We start from the raw sequence: 22555 nt of genomic DNA on the forward strand, positions 1-22555 counted from the left end.
CCAAGAGGCCAGCCGATATGTTTCTTTCCCCCTCCGCCTTCTTTTTTAAGGCCATATTTTCAGATCTCTGCAAAGAACTTACACAGTACCATTACTCACAGGAATGATGGCCAAAACTACCACGATAAGACCCAAGTCGTAATATACTAGAAGTATCAAGAGAGGACGGGTTTGCTTTTGAAAACCGAGTACGAAAATCATTGGCACCCGAAGGGTCTGTGCTCTAAACTGCATCCAAGGTAATTGTTGACAGGAGAGTTTGTTGCTTTGGATGAAGTCTTGGAACTCAGACACTGTGCATAGCAGCTACAAGTGACCCAGCATTACCCACCAAGACTCACTCATTAGACATTCTTCCATTCTGTCGGCCGGTATGCCTCCGAGTATCACCTCAAGTCATTCTTAACAGTTTTTTTTTTTTTTTATTGGTTTGATAATGACTTCATCTGAGAGACACCGTTTTAGGAAGAGGTCCGTGCTTCCGAAAGCAGCAGATTTGGGCTGTTATGTGCAGCGACCCTGCTGGCTCTGATTCACTGCCTGCCCCCATATGCTCCGACTCTTCTTGTTGTGTCCACGGGGGGAACATGACAGCTGCTGATGTACAGCGCAGGCACGAGTGGTCACATCTCTTCTGCTTGGCTGCCACCACAAACGCTCCACACATCTCTTATTTACTGCCTGGCTCTGCAGACACCCAGCGCAACATATACAGTAGCTGGCAGCGCTGACACTGTGGAAATACAGCTGTGCTCTTAAGTGGCCTGGAACCAGATGTGAGGTATATCCTGAACCCGGGAGGAGTTTTTTTTGGAGTGATTACTAATTGCAGGCAGGTTCAGAAAAAAACGAAAAAAGATCAATATTTGGTTTGTGGTTCTTCCTCTTGCATCGAGCGGAGAAGTGTTTAAACTCACGGATGTCACCCAAAATGGGTGAATGGAGTGTAATAAAGCAAATCCAGTGGCTGTCTCAAATGTTTCAAGGAGCATGCTTGCAAACTCTTTGCCCCCGACTGATCTGACTCTGCTGACATTCTGACATGTTCTCCTCCATGCGAACTCCCCTTCAGCTCTACCACTGTCACCTAGATTTCATAGTTTTGTCAGAGAAAGTGTTCCTTCGTGTTTGTAGAATGCAGGGATGAACGCCGTTTTAACAAAAGCAGATTAATGAGGTTATTTTTGTACATTGGTTGTCGCCGTTTTAATGTTTGTTTTTATACGATATACTGTTGTTTTCCTTGTTGTAGGCTGTTTTTAAATAGCTTTGATTTTTTTCATTCATGACAGAGGCTCATAGTCTCTCATTGTTAGAACATGAAACCATTAAGCATTTGTTTCTGAGAGGATTAGTCGCTGCGATGTTCCTCCACAAATTGCAAAAACGCCTTTCTGTCGTAGCACGGCCACAGGCAGTTAAAGCAGTTAAGTCAGAATTGATAGAGAGGGGAAATTTGACATATATAGCATCGGGTGAAGCCCACAAAAGACATACTGCACGCTTGTCTCCGTGCTTCTCTGTATTAAGACCTAGTCAAATTAAATTAGGAGGTGCTGTCATAATCTGCAGTATGTCTTTTAATACTGCCAGTGTAAGACCCATTATGTATTTCTAAAGCATGATCTATTAGATGACACTGTTACAACACAGAGCTCATGTCACTACAGTATATCAGCCCTGTATGTTAGCCCCAGATGTAAATATGCTCATTTTACAACTGATGTAACTTACTGTTATACTTTACCTCTTGTAAACACATTGACAGTTTAAATGCCATTGTGAATTGCCTAACAACCCATGATCTTGTGTGCTCATTTACAGACATACCTTCCAGCCATGTGTTATTCATTCTCTCATGTTTGATAGTTTTTCTGCCTCTGTGAAGCGCAGGAGCAGTGTCAATTTGATGTAAAGTTTTGTTTTTGTCGGTATGATTTTCATATTTTATTTGCATCTTGTAGTAAGACACATTTTTCCGTATGATCTTTTTTTTTATTGGAAGGAGGATAAAGTATTCCCTCTTATCCATGGAAGCACTCCCAGTAAGCCACAGTGCTGGTAAAGGAAGAATGCACATGCAGTAATTGGGTTTTGTCTGCTGTGAAAAATGTTGAGACCTAGAAGCTATTTAATTTTTTTTTTGCCACCTCCGACATATTATTTCTGTAATCTCCTCCTAATCCGTCTCCTGTGCTACAGCTGAATATCTGAGTAGTGGAAATGTATGCTCTGGAAATGGTGTGTTTGATGTTGTGTTCTGCTGGGGGGCACTATCTGATACCTGCCAGCCTTGTCCTGTGGAGTTTTCTGCTACATGTGAAAGCACTCTGAATATCTATACTAGGTGCTGCACTACCTTCTCTTTATTCTCTAAATCAACTATTTTTTAAATAAAGGAAAGAGTGTCACAAAAACTCACGATACCGTACGCTCATTGCCTTTCATGTTTAATGACTCGATGCTCCTGATATATTCCCTTTTTATGTCACTGTCAATTATTCAAGCGGCATTTAACCAGTGTTTGATGCTGCATTTTGGTGGGGGTTGGAAGACAGGACTTGGCTTGAAGAGCAAAAGAAACGGTGTCAAAGCAGATCCCATGGTGTATTAAATGAAAACCGAGTGGCATCGCCGCCTTAAAATGGCCTCTTTTTAAAAAGAATGACAAAACCTGAGGGACTGTTGTCCTAAAGACACTGAGATGGGCTAATGGTAGTCAGCCAGTCGAGCAGAGTTTTTTTGTCGAGAACAAAAGGGAGATGATGAAAGTGGGAGATCTCGCCAATTTGTCTCTCGTTTCTACAACATGGAGTGAGCAGCAGAGTATTTTTGTACGGAGCTCTATCCCTTTTTTAACCTAATTGTTTACAGGCCCATGTGTGATAGTGGAGTTTATTGTGCCATTCCATTCTGGCTTTCTGTTTTACATCACTGTTCCTTCTATGCAAAAATATGACCTATTTTAGCCTTTGTACAGATTATTTTGTATGAGTAACATGTACTGAAATAAAGTAAACAGAATCAACCATGGATACTTTTTTCCCCCTAATTGTTATTACAGCATTTCACTTTTTTTTCCAACCTCATCCCGAGCAGAACTCATTACATTAACCTGAATTGGGAAAGCTTTCATTTTGATGAGACTGTTTAGTTTGTCCCCACACCGCATTATTCCGCTTGTTAAGCTGCTGTGGACCTAATTTCTGCAGGTTGTTTCTGCTGCTATCTGATCTAAATCAGTCTTTGTTTCCCAGAGTAAACTTGCTATCTTTTTTAACTGCACGGCAGCAAGGCTTTTAACTTTGACATGACTCCACGTGGAAAACCAGCATGACTAATGCTGCTGTAGGCTATAGCCTCAAACGGTTTGTTCTTCTTTAAAACCTTAGTAAACTGAAAAGATCTGAACTACAGTTTTACAATATTTGTATAACTGTAATTAAGGCAAAATTAAGATTATTTTTGAATTAGGGGAAAAAGGTGTGGGGAAATATGTTGATTTTCTTTCTCGCTGAGATTTTGATAAGAAGATTGACTCCACTGCCATGTCTGTATGGTGAACATGAAGCTAAAGCTAGCGGTTGCTAAGATTAGTTTAGCTTAATATAAAAACTAGAAATATGCTTGATTGCTTTCTTGCTGAGAGGTAAATGATACCACTCGCATGTATTTAGCGTAGCACAAATACTGGAAACAGTTAGCCTGGTTCTGTCCAAAAAAATGTTGTATCTACCTTCTTGCACATCTGAACACCTGTATGTTGTTTGTTTAATTTGTACAAAAATGGTTTTATAATAGTAGCCTTCTGTGCTGTTATGTTACCTCTGTAAAACCACAATATAACGTTTTTTTACTGGCTTTCCCCGGTTTTTAGTCCCACAGATACTTAATTGGGTGAAGATTGCCCTCTGCTATGCTACATTTTGCTTTACCTTTTGTATTGTTTAACATAATTGATCAACTTCTACATTTATGGGTTTCTTGCCAAGAGTTACATGTTGTGAATGATACCGCTATCCTGTCTGTACATTAAAAACATGGCGCTACTAAACCTGGTTGAAGCTCAGCATGAAGACGAGATCTTGAGGAGTGTTATCTCCTAAAAAAGAAACATCAATGTCATTAAGACTTCATGTAGCTCTGAGCTACCTGAGGGACCTCATGTCCTTCAATCACTCCACAGGAGACATCTAATGTAATGATTAGGAAAGACCTTGTGGTTAAGTATTCACAGACAGTATTCCTATTTCCAAGGACAGCTCGGACTACGTTTCAGAGTTTTTGAGCTGTAGTTAGAAGAGAGCCAGTAGTGTCTCCTTCATACGTTCACATACACGTTATAGTTGTTTCTGTTCTCTGTCCTCAGATAATCTCTCGTCATTCTGCCAGATGATCCATGTTGCCGGTCGATTATCATTGTTGTTTTGACATCAAATCTCATTACAGACTGGTGGCCTGACATCGTTGCCCCTTGATTCATTTGAGTGATGTTTGGCTGAAATTCAAAAGACTCACTCTCGAGCACACAGCGCAGCGGAGACATCAGAACAAACTGCCTGATGTCATTTAACTACATGAGATGTTATTGTTCAGCCATTGTCAACTGTGATTCTACTCTCGTCTTTGCAGAAGAGCAGATGTCTTTGAGGCTGTCATTTCTAAACTAGAACACCAGCCTTTTAGAGGCAATACGCAATAATATTGAAGCAAGTGGGCATCCTAGATAATGTGCCTTTTACACAGTATCTAGGAACTTTTGAGTCACAGAGAAAGCAAGACAGATAGAGTGACTGGCATGAAAGAAGGTCTACAATCTAGCAGCAGGCTGACCATACTCCAAAGCTCCTAAGCCATTCAGCTGCAGTCAGCCAGAGATATTTTTTGTGTAATCTGATCTTCCTGTCTACATAGACAGTTCTGGGCCCCATGGCATGGCGGGGCAGCGTCACAGCCCCATGCCCCTTTTTTTAGTCAGCCTGACCCCCACTGCGGGCAACCACCCCCTCCTCACATGGTTGCTGAGTATCTGCAGGGTGGGGCTCGGCCTGAGGACTTGTTTTTAAGTTAAACCCTCTTTGCCACTGTCGGGACTGTAAAAACACCAACATACGATGGACAGGAAACAGAATCTGAACCGAGCCGAGACGTTCTCCTTCGTCAACCCCTGGATCAGATATTTTCTCTTCTTCTTCAGCTTCTTATTTTGGGTGAGTAATGTTGCGCTGTTGAAGGATTAGTACTAACAAAAACACAGCTGTTATGGTGTCCTGGGACTCCATACATTGTTAATATTTGTGAGCATACAAATCACCAGCTATCAGGGAGCCGAGGCTTTCCTAAGCAATCTGATCTGCGAGAAAAGGAGGCCAAATTAAAACAGGCAAAAGAAAAAGAGCCTATACATAATAAATGACCAAATATAATTCAGATAGTAGCCGTAGCTGCAAACAGCAGGAGCACCCAGCCACCCTGCTGCTATCTATTTTAACACTGACACTGAGATTGCTCATACATCACTGCATTGTATATTCTAATCAAATCATTTGATCATTGACTCATACTGAACTACAAAACATCTGGCAGCTGCTGGTTAGTCTATATCTGAATATATATATATATATATATATATATATATATATATATATATATATATATATATATATATACATATATATATATGTATATATATATATATATATATATATATTCTTTCACATGCTGTTACTTAAAAGTCACTGTTAAATGTATTGTAGGTTGCATTGTCTCACAACATGACTGCACTCAGTTATTATGAATCCATATTATATTATAATATAATATTACCCATATTATGAATGTATAACTGTAATTTGTATAATACATATAAGCTTAGAGTAATTAATAAAATGTTTATGTTTATTTTAAACAGTTGACAAAAGTTGTTTTTTTTAAAGCTAACGGTTCCAGATAAAAAGTAAAAATGTCAAATGCTTTTCTATTGCTTTTAGATAACAATCAAAATTCGATAAAAGGTTGAGGCAGAAAACTATTGCAGATGCAGCCAAAGCAACCTAATTAGGTTACATGTGATATACAGTGTAAGCACAAAGTCTCAATGCATATCCTTATATAAGCTCCACTGCTGGTCGTTAGTGTGACTGAGAGGCCAGGAGACAACTGGGATTGTTAGAAAAAGAGAAATGATGAGAAGAGGTTTTTACTGCAGTCATTAAACCTCTCAACAGAAGTTGTGTTCACACAAACAGACACACACTTTAGACACATACTTTATACTCTGACTCTGTTGCTTCCCGATCACATTACTGCTTCAAGTGCACGGATCACATCTGCAGCTCTGTGGAGTCCCTGCACCTCCATTATATCCCTGTTCATCCAATCCTGAACAAACACAACGAGGGGCCAAACACTGTATCGCACTCATACTGTGTTTAGAACCAATCAGCAGTAACTGCAGCCCCAGCAGCCACACAGCCCGGCCCGCGTTGACTTTGTTTATCAGACACGGGCTCAGAAGTGAACACTGCAGCCCTAATCCATCAGGTCTTTGTCCCCGCGTCCTCACGACTCAGTTCAGCTGGCTTTCACCTCCACACACAATCCGCCAGGAAAAGCCTGATTCATCCCTTTGAAAAGCCTGAAAACAGAGCTGGAATACATTGTGTGTGTGTGTGTGTGTGTGTGTGTGTGTGTGTGTGTGTGTGTGTGTGTGTGTGTGTGTGTGTGTGTGTGTATAATGCACGCTGTTACCCGTATTCACATAAACACACACAGTGCCAAACTAACAAACGGAGCTGCAGGTGCAAACACTCCGACAAAACAGAGGATAAACTTTAAAGGAACTGACATACAAACAAACAAACTGTGCCTTCAAAAATCTTGAAAATACTGCAATTCCAAAGAAAATGTGCATCATCTATGTCTTGTGTTTTGTCTGCCATTGTCTTGTCAAGTCAGATTATTGTTTCAAACAATATGAGGGAGATAAAACAAACCATTTCAAGGTAACAATTTACTTTCCCAGAGCCCATAAACAGAAATAAGGCTGCCAAATAAAAATTGCACCTCTTTCATAGCAAAAAAAAAAAAAAGAATATGCCGTGGCCCATTTATCCTCATGACCTCCAGAGATCCAATTCAGGTTTTTTACATATGAAACAAAACAAATACATGTTTTAACAGGCTGTGTACAAACACGGATGCTGACACACAGCACGATGTTCTAATTGTACAATGGCAAATAAACTCAGAGGAACCTTTTTTTTTTGAGATGATCATGAATGCATATGAGGAAGTCAATGCCTTAATCATTCACAGCAAACCTGTTGCAAATATTCGCAGCGTTTTTGCAACGTGTTTGCTGTGAACGCAGCTTAACACCGCCCCCGCTGCGAGACATAAGCGTCGCAAATATGTCAGACAAGTTCAATGCGTAAGTGTTGGGGAAATGTAACGGCTAATTTTAAGTGCTTCATCACCCAATTCAATCAGATTATATTTATTTAGATGTGCCTGCTGGCAGTAGTATACGAATAAATATATACTTATGAGGATATATGTACTGTATGCGCAATACATGTACAATATATGTGCATATTAATGTAGGTGTAGATTACCATATAACTAGGAGTTTGAATATGTGTATGGGCGGATCAGTATGTATGTATTATTCATAATCAGAAATTCAATCAATTGAAGCAGTGAAAATAAATTGTGTGTGATTCTCTGTATTCTTTTCACGATCACCTTAATCATGTTCTATAATAATGATATGTATGGTGTACTAATGACACTGTCATATAATTATGAGTGCTTTCAACACATCCATAAGTTTCTTAAGCGCTAAATAAACTGAAGAACAGCACGGCATGCAGCGGGTGATCTATGTCTAAGTCTATGTCTGTGTAACGGGCAATGGGCGTGTGGTGTTCACAATGTACGGCTCGAGAAGCTCTTGTAAATAAGTGATTCCTTGTCGGCAGAATCGATTGTGCCGTGTACAGGAAGTCATGATGATGTGAGAACGGATCTTGGCGATCTGGAAGAACTCTCTCCCTATAATACTAATAAAACTAATATCGCTCCTTCATCAATGAGAAAGGGAGCTGCCTTTTTTGTCCGGTGGCAGTGGCCAGCTTATCCAGTGAATTTGAGTCAACCTGCGCGGGAGCAGGTATACATTTATGGTGATTTTTCTAAAATTGCTTCGAGGAACCAAAAAGCCTGACATACGTCATCTTATCCTGAAAATTAGCCGGCTAACTCAGTAAACCAGATACGAAGATTAGGGCCCTGGTGATGGTGTGAATCTGGAGGCTGGAGATGAAAACCATGCACACTGTTATTTAAGGTGAGGAAAACAATCGAGGAAACGTTGACAAGTGTTGACAATGTATTGAACAGGACAATCTAACTCCGCCTACGTTCCTCTTTGTCGTTCCATTGTGTAGCGTCTGTATGAGCTCACGTCTTCAGCAACTTAAATACATTCCCTTGAGCAACAATATTACTTACTGGATACACACACACACACACACACACACACACACACACACACACACACACTAGGCCGTCTGTGCCTTAATGCTGTCACTGTTGTGAGACCTCATTAAAAGGACGTATGCTTCCCTTTGCATTCAATATTTATTACTTATACTTATTGCTATTGAAATGTATCACTTCTTCCAGGAAATACACGACACCTTCGTTCTTCGGTTACTGATGGATTTATTCGTCTTATGAGCGCCTCAGTCAACACCATCGTCATCAATCCACCAGTAACCAAAGAACTACGGTGTTGTGTATTTCCTGTTAGTCAAACTCACTGGCTGCACACAACCGAAAGGGAAATGGGTCCACTTGGATAACAATAATCTTCGAGAAACCAACACTTCAGTGTCACTTTAACTTAAATATTTTATTAGAGTACAAAAACTTCTACCGCTGCATATGTCTTCAGTAGCTAGTCACAACAAAATGCGTCCCAGCACAACATAGGACGTAAAGATAATTCCTTTCAAGTGTAAATACAAACATAATCAATATTCAAGAAACAAGTTGTACAAATAATAATATTTAAACAAGCCTATTAAATAATGCCATAAATAGTATTTATGGCAGTTAAAACATTTTTCTTCCATCTTTTTAAAAGAGCCCAGAGCAGGTCTCAGACGGCCTGGACGCTTCACACCATCTCTCGCTTTCTTCCCCTCTTTCATCTCTTTCCACTATGTGCCTCTGTTGTAGTTCATGACACTGAAGAATGAAAAATAAATAATCTATTGTCCTCCTACAATAGTCAAATCACTGCTCAGTAAAGCGTTGTTGGATAATAGAGATGTTTTTTTTTAACCAGTCAAAGTCAAGTTCTGCTCCACAGGGAGGTTCAAGCAGAGATTTATATTCTGAAGGTGAACTGGGTTTCTCAGAAAAACGACTTCTCCACTTTGATGTTCCACATTGACGGCATCCAAATCCAGATGATTAAAGCCCAGCTCCATATGTTTTTTGTTTGTTTGTTCCTGCCGACTTCCATCTGTCTGTTTATTGTGAAGACATAAAGTGACGCTGTTGCCACGACTGCAGCTCTGCACACTCAGCACCTGAGGAAAGGCTCATCGTTGCTCATCTGATCACACCTGTCCCGGTCGGAAGTGCAAATAAAGTCTGTTCAAAACAAAGCCTGCTCAATGGAAACACTATTTTTAAGTTTTACCACGTCCAAATAAAGAATACATGCAGAATTAAACATAAATTACTTTTTCTAGATGTTTCAATGGATAATTAAGGAAAAGATGAACGTGGTAAACTTTTAGGGAATAGTTTGAGTTTCAGGGAATTTAGTTAAGCCCTCGTCCTTTTGAGAGAGAAGATTGATTCCACTGTTACATTTGAATTAAAGCCAGGAGGCTTTTAGCTTAAGTTAACAAAGATAAAGAGAAATTGCAGAAATGGAGCTTTTAGAGGAGATGGCAAGTCTTTTATATATATATATATATACCTGTACATTTGAACAAGCTTATAGAGATGAGAGTGGTTCTATCTTTTATAATAATACAAGATAGATCCCAAAATGTCTAACCACGTAGAACCCTTGCCAATGACCAGGTTTGGTTCTGCAGTGATTGCGGCATTTTACTCTTTTTATTAACATTTATCTCTTGTTCCCAGGTTTTCTCCTTGTTGATTGTTGCCATCGGGGTGTACGCTCAAGTCCAGAAAGCTACAGGTACATACATGACACACTTCTTACACATGTAGGTGCATCTTTTCCACACACTGTGTTTCAGCTATAGAACATGATTGTGTATATATCTATATATATCTATATATATATATATATCTATATATATATATATGTATATATATATATAGATATATATAGATATATATATAGATATAAATATTTACTTTAGGTCTATTTATTCTTTTAATAAACTGTTGCTTCTCCATTCATTGCAGTCTCATGAGCTGTGCCGGTGGTGAGATGGTGGCCTCTTTTAGCTGCACACCTGTTGAGCCACCTGTTGGGCCACCTGCACACAATGCAATCGCTTGATACGTTTAGCGGGTCGCCGAATTTGAGCTTTATCCTTATTTTACCTGTGTCATTATTTTCACATTTAATTTGCAGTATGCAGGAGATGAACAACAGAAAAGGATTTACCTGGACTCACCCGCCTGATTATGTCTACATAATCCACAACAGAGCATTAATATTTTTAAAGGAATGAAACCAGCCGGTGTAGAAAGGGAGGATTGGAAAACAAAAAAGGAGGGAGGGAGGGAATTAATTAGTTGGAATAAATAATGGTTTGAAAAATGGAAATAAAAGCAAGGAGGAAAATAAGTAAAGGTAGAAACAGAGTATTAAATCAGGGCTTTTCCTGTCTTTCTGCCAGACACGGTGCGGGACACATTCCTGATCGATCCGGCTGTCATCCTAATTGTGGTGGGGGTGGTCATGTTCTTCATCACTTTCTGTGGTTGCATCGGAGCCCTCCGAGAGAACATTCGCCTCCTCAAGACAGTAATAGACACATTACTAATACTGGCGCCGTGCTTCGCTTCCGATATGGCAGCTCAAATCACAATTAATCCAAAGCCAAGTCGTACATATCCTGTGGAACAACACATCTGACAGTTGTGATTCTGTCTTAATCGAACTGTGTTTTAATAGCTATACGTGTCTTTTCTTACTCCAGTTCTCCTTCAGCCTGACATTGGTCTTCCTCACTCAGCTTGCCATAGCAGTCCTGGGCTTCTTCTACTCTGATCAGGTACAGATCTGACAACGCTGTGCACTAGATTAGTATTCTAACATATACATTCACTCTAAGGTCACATCTGGTCTCCAGTTCTCTTCCACAGTGACACCACTATCAACCATGAATACCCCTGAGCTCCAGTGATTTAGTGTATTCTGTAGCTTTTGGACATTCTGTGCATTTGTAAACGACAATGTATTAAACTTAACAACGCCCACCGAGCCCACCGGGGAAATGTCTTGTCAATGTCAGAGGCACACAGCATATGGAGACAGAAAAACACATAGGCACCAGAAGTCATTGCTTATATCGCCGTCTATAAGTCCTGAGAATGTCTATTTTAGGTTTGTTTTGACAGCCAGAAAGAAGAAGAAAGTATCCTGATTCTCTCAGGAAGCACTGACGTAAATCGACTTAACTGTAAAGTATAATTCCAGTTAATTAATATAGCCTTATATAGTTTTTACCTTCAGTCCTATTTGTACCGAGAACAGTGTACTCAAGACAAGGCATGAAACAAAATGATGATCAGACCCTCTAACAGGTGAATGGTAGCCGACAATTACTACCTCCTGTATCCTGTCCGTTGTCAACATCATTAACATCTTGACCTTCTGCTTTTGCCATAGCTGTGCATGCACATAGTTTTTCTCTGATATTAGGGATTATCCCATTTCAGACCTTTTCGATGTGTTCATTTTTTAATCAACATGTTAAAAGCAATGTTGATGCAATGTCCAGGCGAGGGGTGCTTTTCTGTGGTACGTGGTCTCTGCCCCCTCTCTTCCAGCAGGGAGGGTTTATTTGATCACGTTGAAATGATATGCATTAGGCAGGCATTCTAAACTGTGTTCAGACTCAGAGATAATAAAAACGAGGGTTACGGACTCTTGAACTCGTGAGAAGATTCCGTAAATGATCTCAGGTATGACACCGGAACTTATACCTGGCTGGGGTCATCCAAGGTCACGCGTGACTTTGTTGGTATAAAGACTTGGCCTGTGTGTGTGCGGTCAGGAAGGATGAAATAAAGCAGCTTCACTGACGCTGAGAAGTAGCATAGGCCTATTTTTTTCCCATCAATATGGGAATTGATAAAGAATCTGACGAATAAGCAGAATCGATAATGACAGTGTATCAATAATATCTTTTCACTCCCCATCCCTGGTACTAACAGCTAGCATGTCTATGAGTGTGTCTCAATCTCACACATGTACTATACATATTCTAATTCTAAACACTTCTTGAGCATGTAGTGTGTATAATCCCTTTGCGTTGTCTTGGGGTCAAAATGACCCATCAACACACATACATATACACGGGTCATTTTGAACCCAAGACAACGCAAGGGTGGAAAATTTACTAAATATAGTGCACTTTTTTCCCACAATGTAAAGCCAAAAGGAAACGGGGGGCGGTACCCTCACGTGCAAACAAGACAAAAGCTGTGTACCAAATTCCGAAATTTTGTCTGATAAGTCTTAAAGGGTTAAGATCCAATATTGGCAGCATTTCAATTGCCTCTCAACAGCTTTCGTTCCACCAGCCAACTCGAGTGTTAAATATTACAATCACAGAGACTATTTTTATTTTGTCGTCAATTCTAGGAACAATCAGCTCATTGATCAGGCGACAGCCAGGTGTTTCCCATCGTGCCCGTGGGCTCTAAAAACCGCGGCAGCCTCGATCCTGTGAGGTTATCGTTGCTCACTAGTGAATTATGTCAGAGCAACTCGGGATCGAGTTGGACACAAATCTAATCGGCATGAATTGTCCCGGCGATTGCCGTTGATCGATTCTGCACAGGCCTTGCTCGTCCTATTGATAGCTGTAACCTCAATGTGGCCACAGTAGGCTAACCAGTGGGTCACGCTCCCGTGTAGCAAGGAGAAGATGGGCTTCATTCTCTCCTCGGGTAGACATATATCTTTACATAGAACAGATTAATTTGCTGTTAGATCAATGCTCTGAATACATACAGCACATTAAGATTGATGTGTACAATGCAATGTACTGACTGACGTACGGCCCTGTACTGCATAATTTCCTGTTTGCATAAAAATTCTTGTACACATAAACAGTACACTGTAGAGATTTGTATATAGTGCATACAGCATGCAATTAGTATGTATTATGGAATTGGGACATATATTGCAATATTGGATTCATCTGAATGAGTTTTCCAGCCTCAAGAGGAACTATTATACATAATTTAACAAGGAAGAAATAGTTTCGAAATAGTCCTCAGAATAAATATAATTGTGCGTGAAGGATTACTTTTTTTGTCTATTAAGAAAACAATAATCATTGTTGTAACCCTTTGTTCATTGAATAATAATGCTTGTGTCTGTATATGAGAACGGTTAATCCACTCAATGACTGTATATGTTTATGCATTCCGATGAATCCATCTGAGCATATGACCCCAGCGATTGGATCGGAATTTACAGGAAGTGGAAGGATCCCCCCTCTAGCATCAACTTATCTCCTTTACGTAACATCCCATTAGGGCTCCACTTGAATAAAAACCCAAGAACCAGCGGTGGCAACGCTCTCTGACATCCATGTGTGCCGAGGTGCCTGGTGTCTGATCATACCTCTGCTCTCCCTTGTGTTCCCTGTCAGTGCTCGGACTGCCTGCTGCTAAACAGAGCAGTTTAACAACCCTCGCAGCATCCTTCCTCGCTAAATGATTCAAATGCTTCGGCACTTCAAAGCGGAACCAAATGTTCCATTTCAACAGATCCCTTGAAGGAGACTTTGCCACTAATGACATGGGGAGGTGTGACGGTGGGAACCGAGGGCCACAAGCATTCTGCACCACGTGGCGAGTGCAGGGTGAGGGTGGGGAAACGACGTAAAAATACTCACACAATTTAGTAAAACTACTTCAGGATAAAGATTTTGGGCTATTTTGATACAGCTCACAGTATTTATCAACCTGTTCTAACGTCAGCTATAACACGAATAATTCAAGAGATCCTTCAGCGCACTGATTTCAGAAGTTCATTTCAGGCATAATGAAGTTTTAAAGTGCAGTGGCTCATTAGCATACAATGCTCCTATTAGTATATATTACACTCAAGTCCGTATAACCATGGCCCTCCTTGTTTGGAGATTTCTAAAGGATGGAGATTTGTATTACATACATTTCCTAACACTATTTATGTGAGAATATAAAAACTAAATAAAATGAAAATTATCTCATAACAAATTACAGTAACACACTATTTTATTGTCTGAATCAACCGCATCTAGTTTGAAATCCTCATTACAGAATATTCAACCAAATCAATGGATTTCATTTATATTTCATCTGGGATTTGTTTATTCAGCTCAAGTGGAGCTGATGACAATTCCCTAACAAATTCAACCAATTATATACTACAACATCTGTGTGTGTGTGTGTGTGTGTGTGTGTGTGTGTGTGTGTGTGTGTGTGTGTGTGTGTGTGTGTGTGTGTGTGTGTGTGTGTGTGTGTGTGTGTGTGCGCGCATTTGGTATGCATCGTGTACATTGATCTCAAAGGCATGAACAATTTTATTATTATCATTATATTGCACTCGCAGTTTCTGCTCTGCTGCCGCATTGTTGAGATATATCCCACAGGATGCTCATACCAAGCACATTGTATATAACTATATATTGGTGTCATTTGTGTTTATCTTCACATGGGCAGATACATGAACATAGAACATTCAATGAAGAGACTGACACTGCATATAATAGCGTTTATAGCTTAAAAGCCCATTTGTAAAATGTGTGTGTGGCCTTTTATAAAGAATATATGCAAAATACTCTATATGCTATTAACAATAAAGGTAAAAGTACATCAAATCTGAACAAAGCCACCAGATTAACCTTGAATATACGCCTGATCCTTCTTGAGAAATGGTTTTAACTAAGAAAGAACTATTTGAAATCATCCCAGATTTGATCCTTTTTCAGTTGTGTGAGGAGTTCCACATCTGTTTGTAGGACCTGACACGGAAAGGCTCTTTGCAATCCTCCACAGATGCAACATGAGAAATTTTAACGTATTTAGAAGATAGCAATGTTGATATTAAAGGTATATAATGCTACAACTTCCTGAAAACCAATGCATAGACTTATTGCCCACACGTGTGTGGCGGTGTCTGTATCTAGAGACCCTCCCCTCTGCCTGTATTTAGTTTTTCTTATTCTTTTGCTGTTAGCGACATTTCTGGGTGACAGCAAAGAACATTTTGATCCCCATGGGTGTGTAACCCCCAGCCAATAAGCAGGGTGTGCAGCCCATTCTCATTCACAGGTCACACACCTGTCGCTGTGTGTTTTTATGTGCTCCTTTGTTTTCCCTGTCTCTGCTATAGAGCAGAAACACAGACAGACACAGAGAGCAGACAGGCCACAGCAGGAAAAAGTGTCCCTTCGGCTGCATTCATTAAAAATAGGGCATCCTCCTGCTGGTTTGTGAGTCGGTATGGATGCATTTATTTATGCTTTGGAAAGTAACTGCCATGAAACAATCAGGAAGTAAAGTTTTATTATTCTGATGCATGGCTTTGCTCTCACTACTGCCACAGATAATCCAGCTTGCTTGTCCACCTTTGCGCTCCCCTCTTTCCTTCTCTCGCTGATAAAGCTGGAGAAGAGAGGTGAAGTTTGTATGCTGTGTTTAAAAACAGGAACCAACAAAAGGACATAGTGATATACCTTTACAGCTATTATTCTGTGTTTAAACTCCCACATGTCCCCTCTCTTAGACTCAGGATGCTTTGGGAAAGTTCGTGAAGAAAGCCATTGTGCACTACAGGGACGACCTGGATCTGCAGAACCTGATGGATTACATCCAGAAAGAGGTGCTCTGGTCAATTACACTTACAGACCCTTGAATGGCATCACACAAGTCTTCAAAATGATCACAGCGAGTGGTTTATTGAATATGAGCACCTAACCAGGAAACCACAACAGAAGACCACAGCGCTGTTATGTTTGATATGTTTTCCTTGGTGAGGGATTTCCACATGAGAGGCAACATGTTACATACAGTTCCTGGACTCTGCGGGTCTCCTCATGTGATAATCCTCTTCCATCTGCACACTGGCACACTTCTGAGTCTGGCCTGTCTCACGAGAGAAGCCCAGACTGGCAGGATGTACAGTTCACAGCAAGACCATGGTTCTAAATATAAACCTGCTGTGCTCTCTTCTTCTTCTCTTTGTCTCTCTTTCCCACTCAGTTCAAGTGTTGTGGGTGGAACAACTACACAGACTGGTCTTGGAACCTGTACTTTAATTGTACACATGAGAACCCCAGCTCCGAGCGCTGTGCCGTGCCCTACTCCTGCTGCACTCCTGTTCCTGGAGAGGTGTGAGTTTTTTTGTGTAGCCTCATGACGATGTGTGGACAAACTAATTACTAACTACAAGCTTCATGGAAAACCGCTAACTGGAAAGTAATTTCAACTGTGAACACTGCCATGAAAAAAAGACTAAGATCAGGTTGAATGCCAATTAGAAGCATTTTCTAGCTTGTTATGGGAAGCAAGGCTCTGTGCTTTGTGTTACTCCAGTTTGAACTCAAGTTCGTAATAACCTTATGCTGTGTCTCAGCAGCATCCACTAAATAAAGTGATAGCCCTTAACACCCAACCAAGTCTGAACTTGGCCATGCCAGGCTGTGAATGAGTATAAATAGTTCCTCCTGCTTATTCAGCTCACCGCTGGGAAGCGGCCATTTGCTAACATTAGCTTCGTCGACAATTGCTAGCTAGCTATGGGAAAATGTATGCGTTGTTTCGACTGTCGACACAATGGCCAGAAGGAACACTGTGTCCAGTCCCTGGGGCACGAAACTTCTACTCCGGGCGAGTAATTTGCCAATGGGCGGACTTATTTGACAGCGTTCCCGGGCTTTCTTGTACAGCTGCGAAGCCTACAAGCAGTTGAGATATTACGGGAGAAGAGAGAGAGCTGACATGTTGCCACCAGCAACACCCACATCAGCTTACTCTCAGCCTTCAGGCCAGGGAGAGCACAAGTAGTTGCCGTATGCCCACCACAGGGAACTGCGGTACTTCTATGTGGCTTAATGGGGTCCCGGATGAGGAAGACAACGTGGAGGACGTACCGGACACACTTCTGGTCCACACCATCAGGAACTCATGAATCTTCTCAAAACGGCCACCGAGAAACTGGGAATACCATGGCCGGATACCGGACCTCCCATGCCCTCCATGCTGGCCGGGGCTTATTTCACCAAGATGGTCACAATTGTACGACCTGACTAAAGTGGTGAGGTTTTTCTGGGGCTCCTCTCAGAGTACCCACTCCACAATCCAGGCTTCAACACATGGTCCACCCCACAACACGGGGTTACCTCTCCCAGACGTCCTTTTTGACTTCCTCAGCAGTGGTCTGCTTCAGCGGTATTATTGGACCATTACACCAACCTCTTGTTAATTAACACGGAAAAGAATACTGGACAAGCTCAGCTTTATCCCAGCGAAAGCCGCATGACGAGTACACTAAACCAGTGTTCCCCCCCTCAAACAATATTCACTGTTGGCCATCATGTTTTAGCATCAAACAGAATGAACCCAAAGCTCTGTGTGCAACCGGGACGTGTTCACACTCGCAAGTCAAAATATGTAATAACTACAGCTCCCTGCCCAGTCCCACAGGAGGCCGTCATGGCAAGAATTGAAAATTTGAGCCTCGAGCCTCAAATGAGGCCAGGACCTAACTGATAAATTATCTACCACAGTTTGGGGTTTCTGGTGAACTGGGAAAAGAGCACTTTGTCTCCCTCCCAAAACACAGTGTTTCTAGGTCTCGAGCTAAACTCGCCGTCCATGAAGCCACGTTTGACCCAAGTGAGGTGCGTAAAAATCACCACAGCCACTCAGGGGATGTTGCAGAGACACACAATCACGACAATACAGTTTGATGGCAGCTGCATCAGCCGTGGTTCCACAAATCAGTGTTATTATGTGCTTCCTGCATAGCCAACGGCTGAAGGGTATTTCATCTTCTATAGTTAAGGTGTACTTGGCTGCCATCTCAGCTTGTCATGTTGGGATAGTTGGGAAGCCACCAGACAGCCAAGTTCTGGCCCTTGGTTTATGCAGGGTGTTACACATCTGGAAGTAATGCCAAGGGCCCCATTTGAGCCTCTGTTAGATGTGACCATGACTGGAATTTGTATCGCTAAAAGCAACCTTATTGGTGACGATAGTTTCAGCAAAACGGGTGGGAAATTTGGCAGTTCTGTCAGTCTTTCTCACAATTCTCCTGTGATAATAGGAGTGTCTCTGCACCCTCACCTGCTTTTCAGTCTCATTTTATTAAAGCCAGGTTCAAGTCTACTGTCATAGACCTTTCATCTTTCTGATGAGACACAGCATAAGGCATTAAAACCAAGGTTGTAGGTGAGCTGACAAGGAACGGATGCGGCTGCTGATAGCACAATGAATTGCACACCATTTTTAACCAAACGATATTGCGCTCATGATATTATAGGGGATTACAACAGTTGGACTGTTGATGAGGCTCATTTGCAAAGTAAAGCTGCTTCAATTCTATCCATGTTATCTAATTTTAATATGTGCAAATATCACAGGTGCCACTTTGATAGTTTTTTTTAGTTCCCGGTGTATTTAGGGGGAAAGTGAGAAGATAAGCATTGTTTAGTCTGGAAGGTGTGGTTCACGTGGGGGGATGGGCACATGAAGCAGGATAGAGATGGTTCCCATAACAAACACCTGCTTTTTTGTTTGAAGTTTGAAATGTGTACAACTTTATATATGGTGTGTGTGTGTGTGTGTGTGTGTGTGTGTGTGTGAAATGTGATGAAACATGGTAGGAGGGAGTAAGAAACACTGTCTCTCACATTTTTAAAGAAAGAAATGGTACTTTAAAATAGTTTTCCTAGTTGTTCAAACTTTGAAACGGGTCAGAGCATAACAGGAGGGTTAAGACTAGCTTGCTTTTCAAATACCACTTCTTTGAGTGAGATGTTAAGATGCTCTGAAAGAGAACTGCAAATGTAGATTTGCTCATGTTTGACAGGCGTGACAAAGGGAAGGGGAAGTAATAGCTTTAATTTTAACAAGCAAAGAATATTATCCTGGTCTCAGACCTCTGAATAACTGTCCACAGCTCAGATTTGTTCAGAAATTCAAATAAGTCTGGTGTAGTGCCCATTGACAGCTGTTACTCCACAGGGGTAAAGAATGTATTATGTAGGATTAAGACTGGGGACATCCTATTTATACATTGCTAGTGCATTCATAATTTTTTTAGGAAAAAACCTTCCACATGTATGAGAAAAAGGCAGCTTACAAGTTGTAGAGACAACAACTCTGGTCCTCGGAGCCACTACCACAGCTTCTGTGTTAAATGAAAAATAGTCATTAAAAAGTGACAGTATAGTATTTTGAAAGAAAGTCATAAAATGTCATATTATAGCACTTTTAAAAATAATTCATAGTATAAGTCATAGTGTAGTTTGTTGAACAAATTCAAAATAGTATTTTGCCAAAATGTAAAAAAAAAGTTTAATATGTTGAAGTCAGTCGTCACAACTGGTCTGATAATGACCAACCAGTTAGTTCCTTGTGAATAATCTGCAGCTTTCATAAATGGTGTTTGACTTTGAGTGTATGTTTAAGAGCCAAGAGGTTATTTGCAACAAAACAAAAGATCTGAATAAAGTTAATAATCATGGGTAAAGTGTTGAAAAATTAAGCCCCATCTAAAGCTAACCAACTTGTATATAATGTTCATCTTCAAAATATAGAGCATTGATATGCTGTCTGATACGCAATCTACAGTGACATGACCAACCTTTGAAGCAGTGTTGGCAGTAACAATTTATCCATTTCAAAATTAAAGTGTTTAGTCTTTTTTAATGACACTTTGTCTGCACACTACACTCACAGCCGCCTGCACAGGCATACCAAATGAAATGTGTGCAGATAAGGATGCATGCTGGAGCACAAGCAGTAAATATGTAAATACTGTTCTCATGAATGCATGAATACACTAATTTGCACTCGCACAAAGACACATTTAAAATGCTTGTCTATGCAGACACACAGCAGCACAGTTTACAAGCCATCGATAACAATTCCTAGTATTTTATGTGAAGACAGTAAAAAAAACGGAGTCCATGTAGATCAATCACACTAATAATATAAATCATGCAACATGAAAAACACATCACAGCAACCTTTTTCCACATGGGTGAAAAATATATTAATTACACTAGAGGAGCTGTTGCAGTGCTGCAGCCTGCCGTCCATAGCCTGCAACTGCATGGTTTACTTCAGGGACTGATTAGTCTTTCTTGTCACATCAAATGGACTCGCTTGTATCGAGATCTTGCTGTTTTCTTTCCTTCTTTACTCTCCACAGTCAACAGGCATCTGCAGATCTCTCCCTCGGCTGTCACAATAGTGAATATACATTTTCAATTCAAAATAACACAAGAGATGTGAAAAGCAGCCTGTGAGAGTCTCTTCTGCATACCACAGTATTTCCAGTTTTCAGGGTTTAATAGACAATATAGTTTAATAGACAAGAAAAAAAGAGTGAAGACTTAAGACAATCTCTCAAACACTCCTTTTTCTGTCTCCATGTCTTTGCCTTTGTCCATCTGGCACTCAGACGGTGATCAACACGATGTGCGGTTTTGGGGTTCAAACCATGAGCCACCTGGAGGCGAACAAGTCAATCTACCCTGTAGGCTGCGTGGACAAAGCAGTGATGTGGATCGAGTCTCATCTGTTGCTAGTGGGGGCTCTCGCCTTGGGCCTAGCCTTGCCTCAGGTAACAACCCCACACATGACTTTACTATTACTGACTCTCACCATTTCTGACCATCCTGGCTGGAAAATGGCTCTAATCTAGTCTTAAATAAGATCAATATATATCTATATACATCTATATAATCAATATAGGCATCAAATGGAGGCTCACTGGGTTGAGCGTGGAGCAATCAACATATTGACGGGCCTTGCTCCCTCAAAGGCAGACTTGCACGCTGTATTTGGACGGGGCAAAAAAAGTAGTCGGGGCAACACTTCAATCAGGTCCCCGCACCTTTATTTAACACACACACACACACACACACACACACACACACACACACACACACACACACACACACACACACACACACACACACACACACAGAATAAGTCTGTCCTCGGTTAAATGGGGAAAGGAAAAACGAAACAATCTAATGAAATTCTTATTCTAAAATGTGAGGCCACTGAGATAGAACTGATTTAAAATGGAGGGTTATACCTAGACAGCAATAACTAGGCACACTGGGACAATGAATTTTTAACTGCATATTATTCATTTATTGCACTGTTCTAGACCAAAAGCTCACGTTAATGTGCAACCGAGGTAGAAGTCTGCGTGCGATAATGTAACCTTTTGAGCCTCCTACTCACTGAGCACCGCTGCACAACACACCTGAAATAAAACATGAAGCCCTGTTAAGTAAAAACATGTTTGATTGGCTGTAAAATCAGAGACGAACATTTAAATTCTGCCTCTAAATAATTAGCGCGCGTATCAAAATGATTCAGCTACTGTCACATTGCATTCCACCACAGCATGCATCTTTGCTACCGGTTCTTTTGCCTGATCCGTCTTGCGCTCATATCTGGCTGATTGGGTCCCCAAAGATTCTGCTAAAAGGGAAGCATGTGAATTACCCATGAGTCCTGTCAAAACAATTGCACTAGTATTCCAGTTTGCCTTGATGTGCAGGAAATCTGAATATGAAGTTGCCTTTATGGTCTCGCACATTTTAACTAGACACCATTACTGGATTTGTCAGCATAACATACCACAATTAAATCAAACCATTAATTATTGCGCTCCGTTAAAAGATGTGTTTGCCGCTGAATGTGTGTTCTCGCTTGAGAGAAACACTTTGTGATCAGAAGAGATGTGTGTGTGTGTATACAGTATATAAAGAGTTAATATGACTATAGAGTAAACTCAAGCGACACAATCCAAACAGTCTCATCTCATTTTGCAACTGTTCCTCCTTGTGCCAAATGAGCACGAAGGACCTTGAGCTGCTCGGCACAAACTGTACAGTCAGAGTCTGTTGTGCAATCTAAAGTGGCTGCTACTGTCCTCTAGATTGCAGGCATCGTGCTGTCCCAGATCCTGATCTCTCAGATCCAAGATGAGATTACCTCAGTGTTGTGAGAGCGGGCCGCCGCGGGGGGAAGAAAAGAACTTACAGTACTCCGCTCGTCTGACGTGCAAGGGCATCTTTTT

At 40.9% G+C, this 22555-nt stretch overlaps 1 protein-coding gene across 1 annotated transcript; it reads left to right on the plus strand.

Moving 5' to 3' along the window:
* Window positions 1–5114: 5114 nt before the first annotated feature.
* tspan33b (tetraspanin 33b) lies at window positions 5115–22548 on the plus strand (the record flags this gene model as incomplete). Its single annotated transcript, XM_079223057.1, has 8 exons — window positions 5115–5210; window positions 10171–10228; window positions 10902–11029; window positions 11205–11279; window positions 16013–16108; window positions 16489–16617; window positions 20918–21079; window positions 22415–22548. 8 exons carry the CDS (start codon window positions 5115–5117, stop codon window positions 22481–22483), a joined length of 813 nt encoding a protein of 270 aa, XP_079079183.1. The 3' UTR covers window positions 22484–22548.
* Between the last annotated feature and the right edge of the window lie 7 nt (window positions 22549–22555).

This window comes from Taurulus bubalis, assembly GCF_910589615.1.
Source record: "Taurulus bubalis genome assembly, chromosome: 9".
In the NCBI taxonomy this organism is placed as follows: domain Eukaryota; kingdom Metazoa; phylum Chordata; class Actinopteri; order Perciformes; family Cottidae; genus Taurulus; species Taurulus bubalis.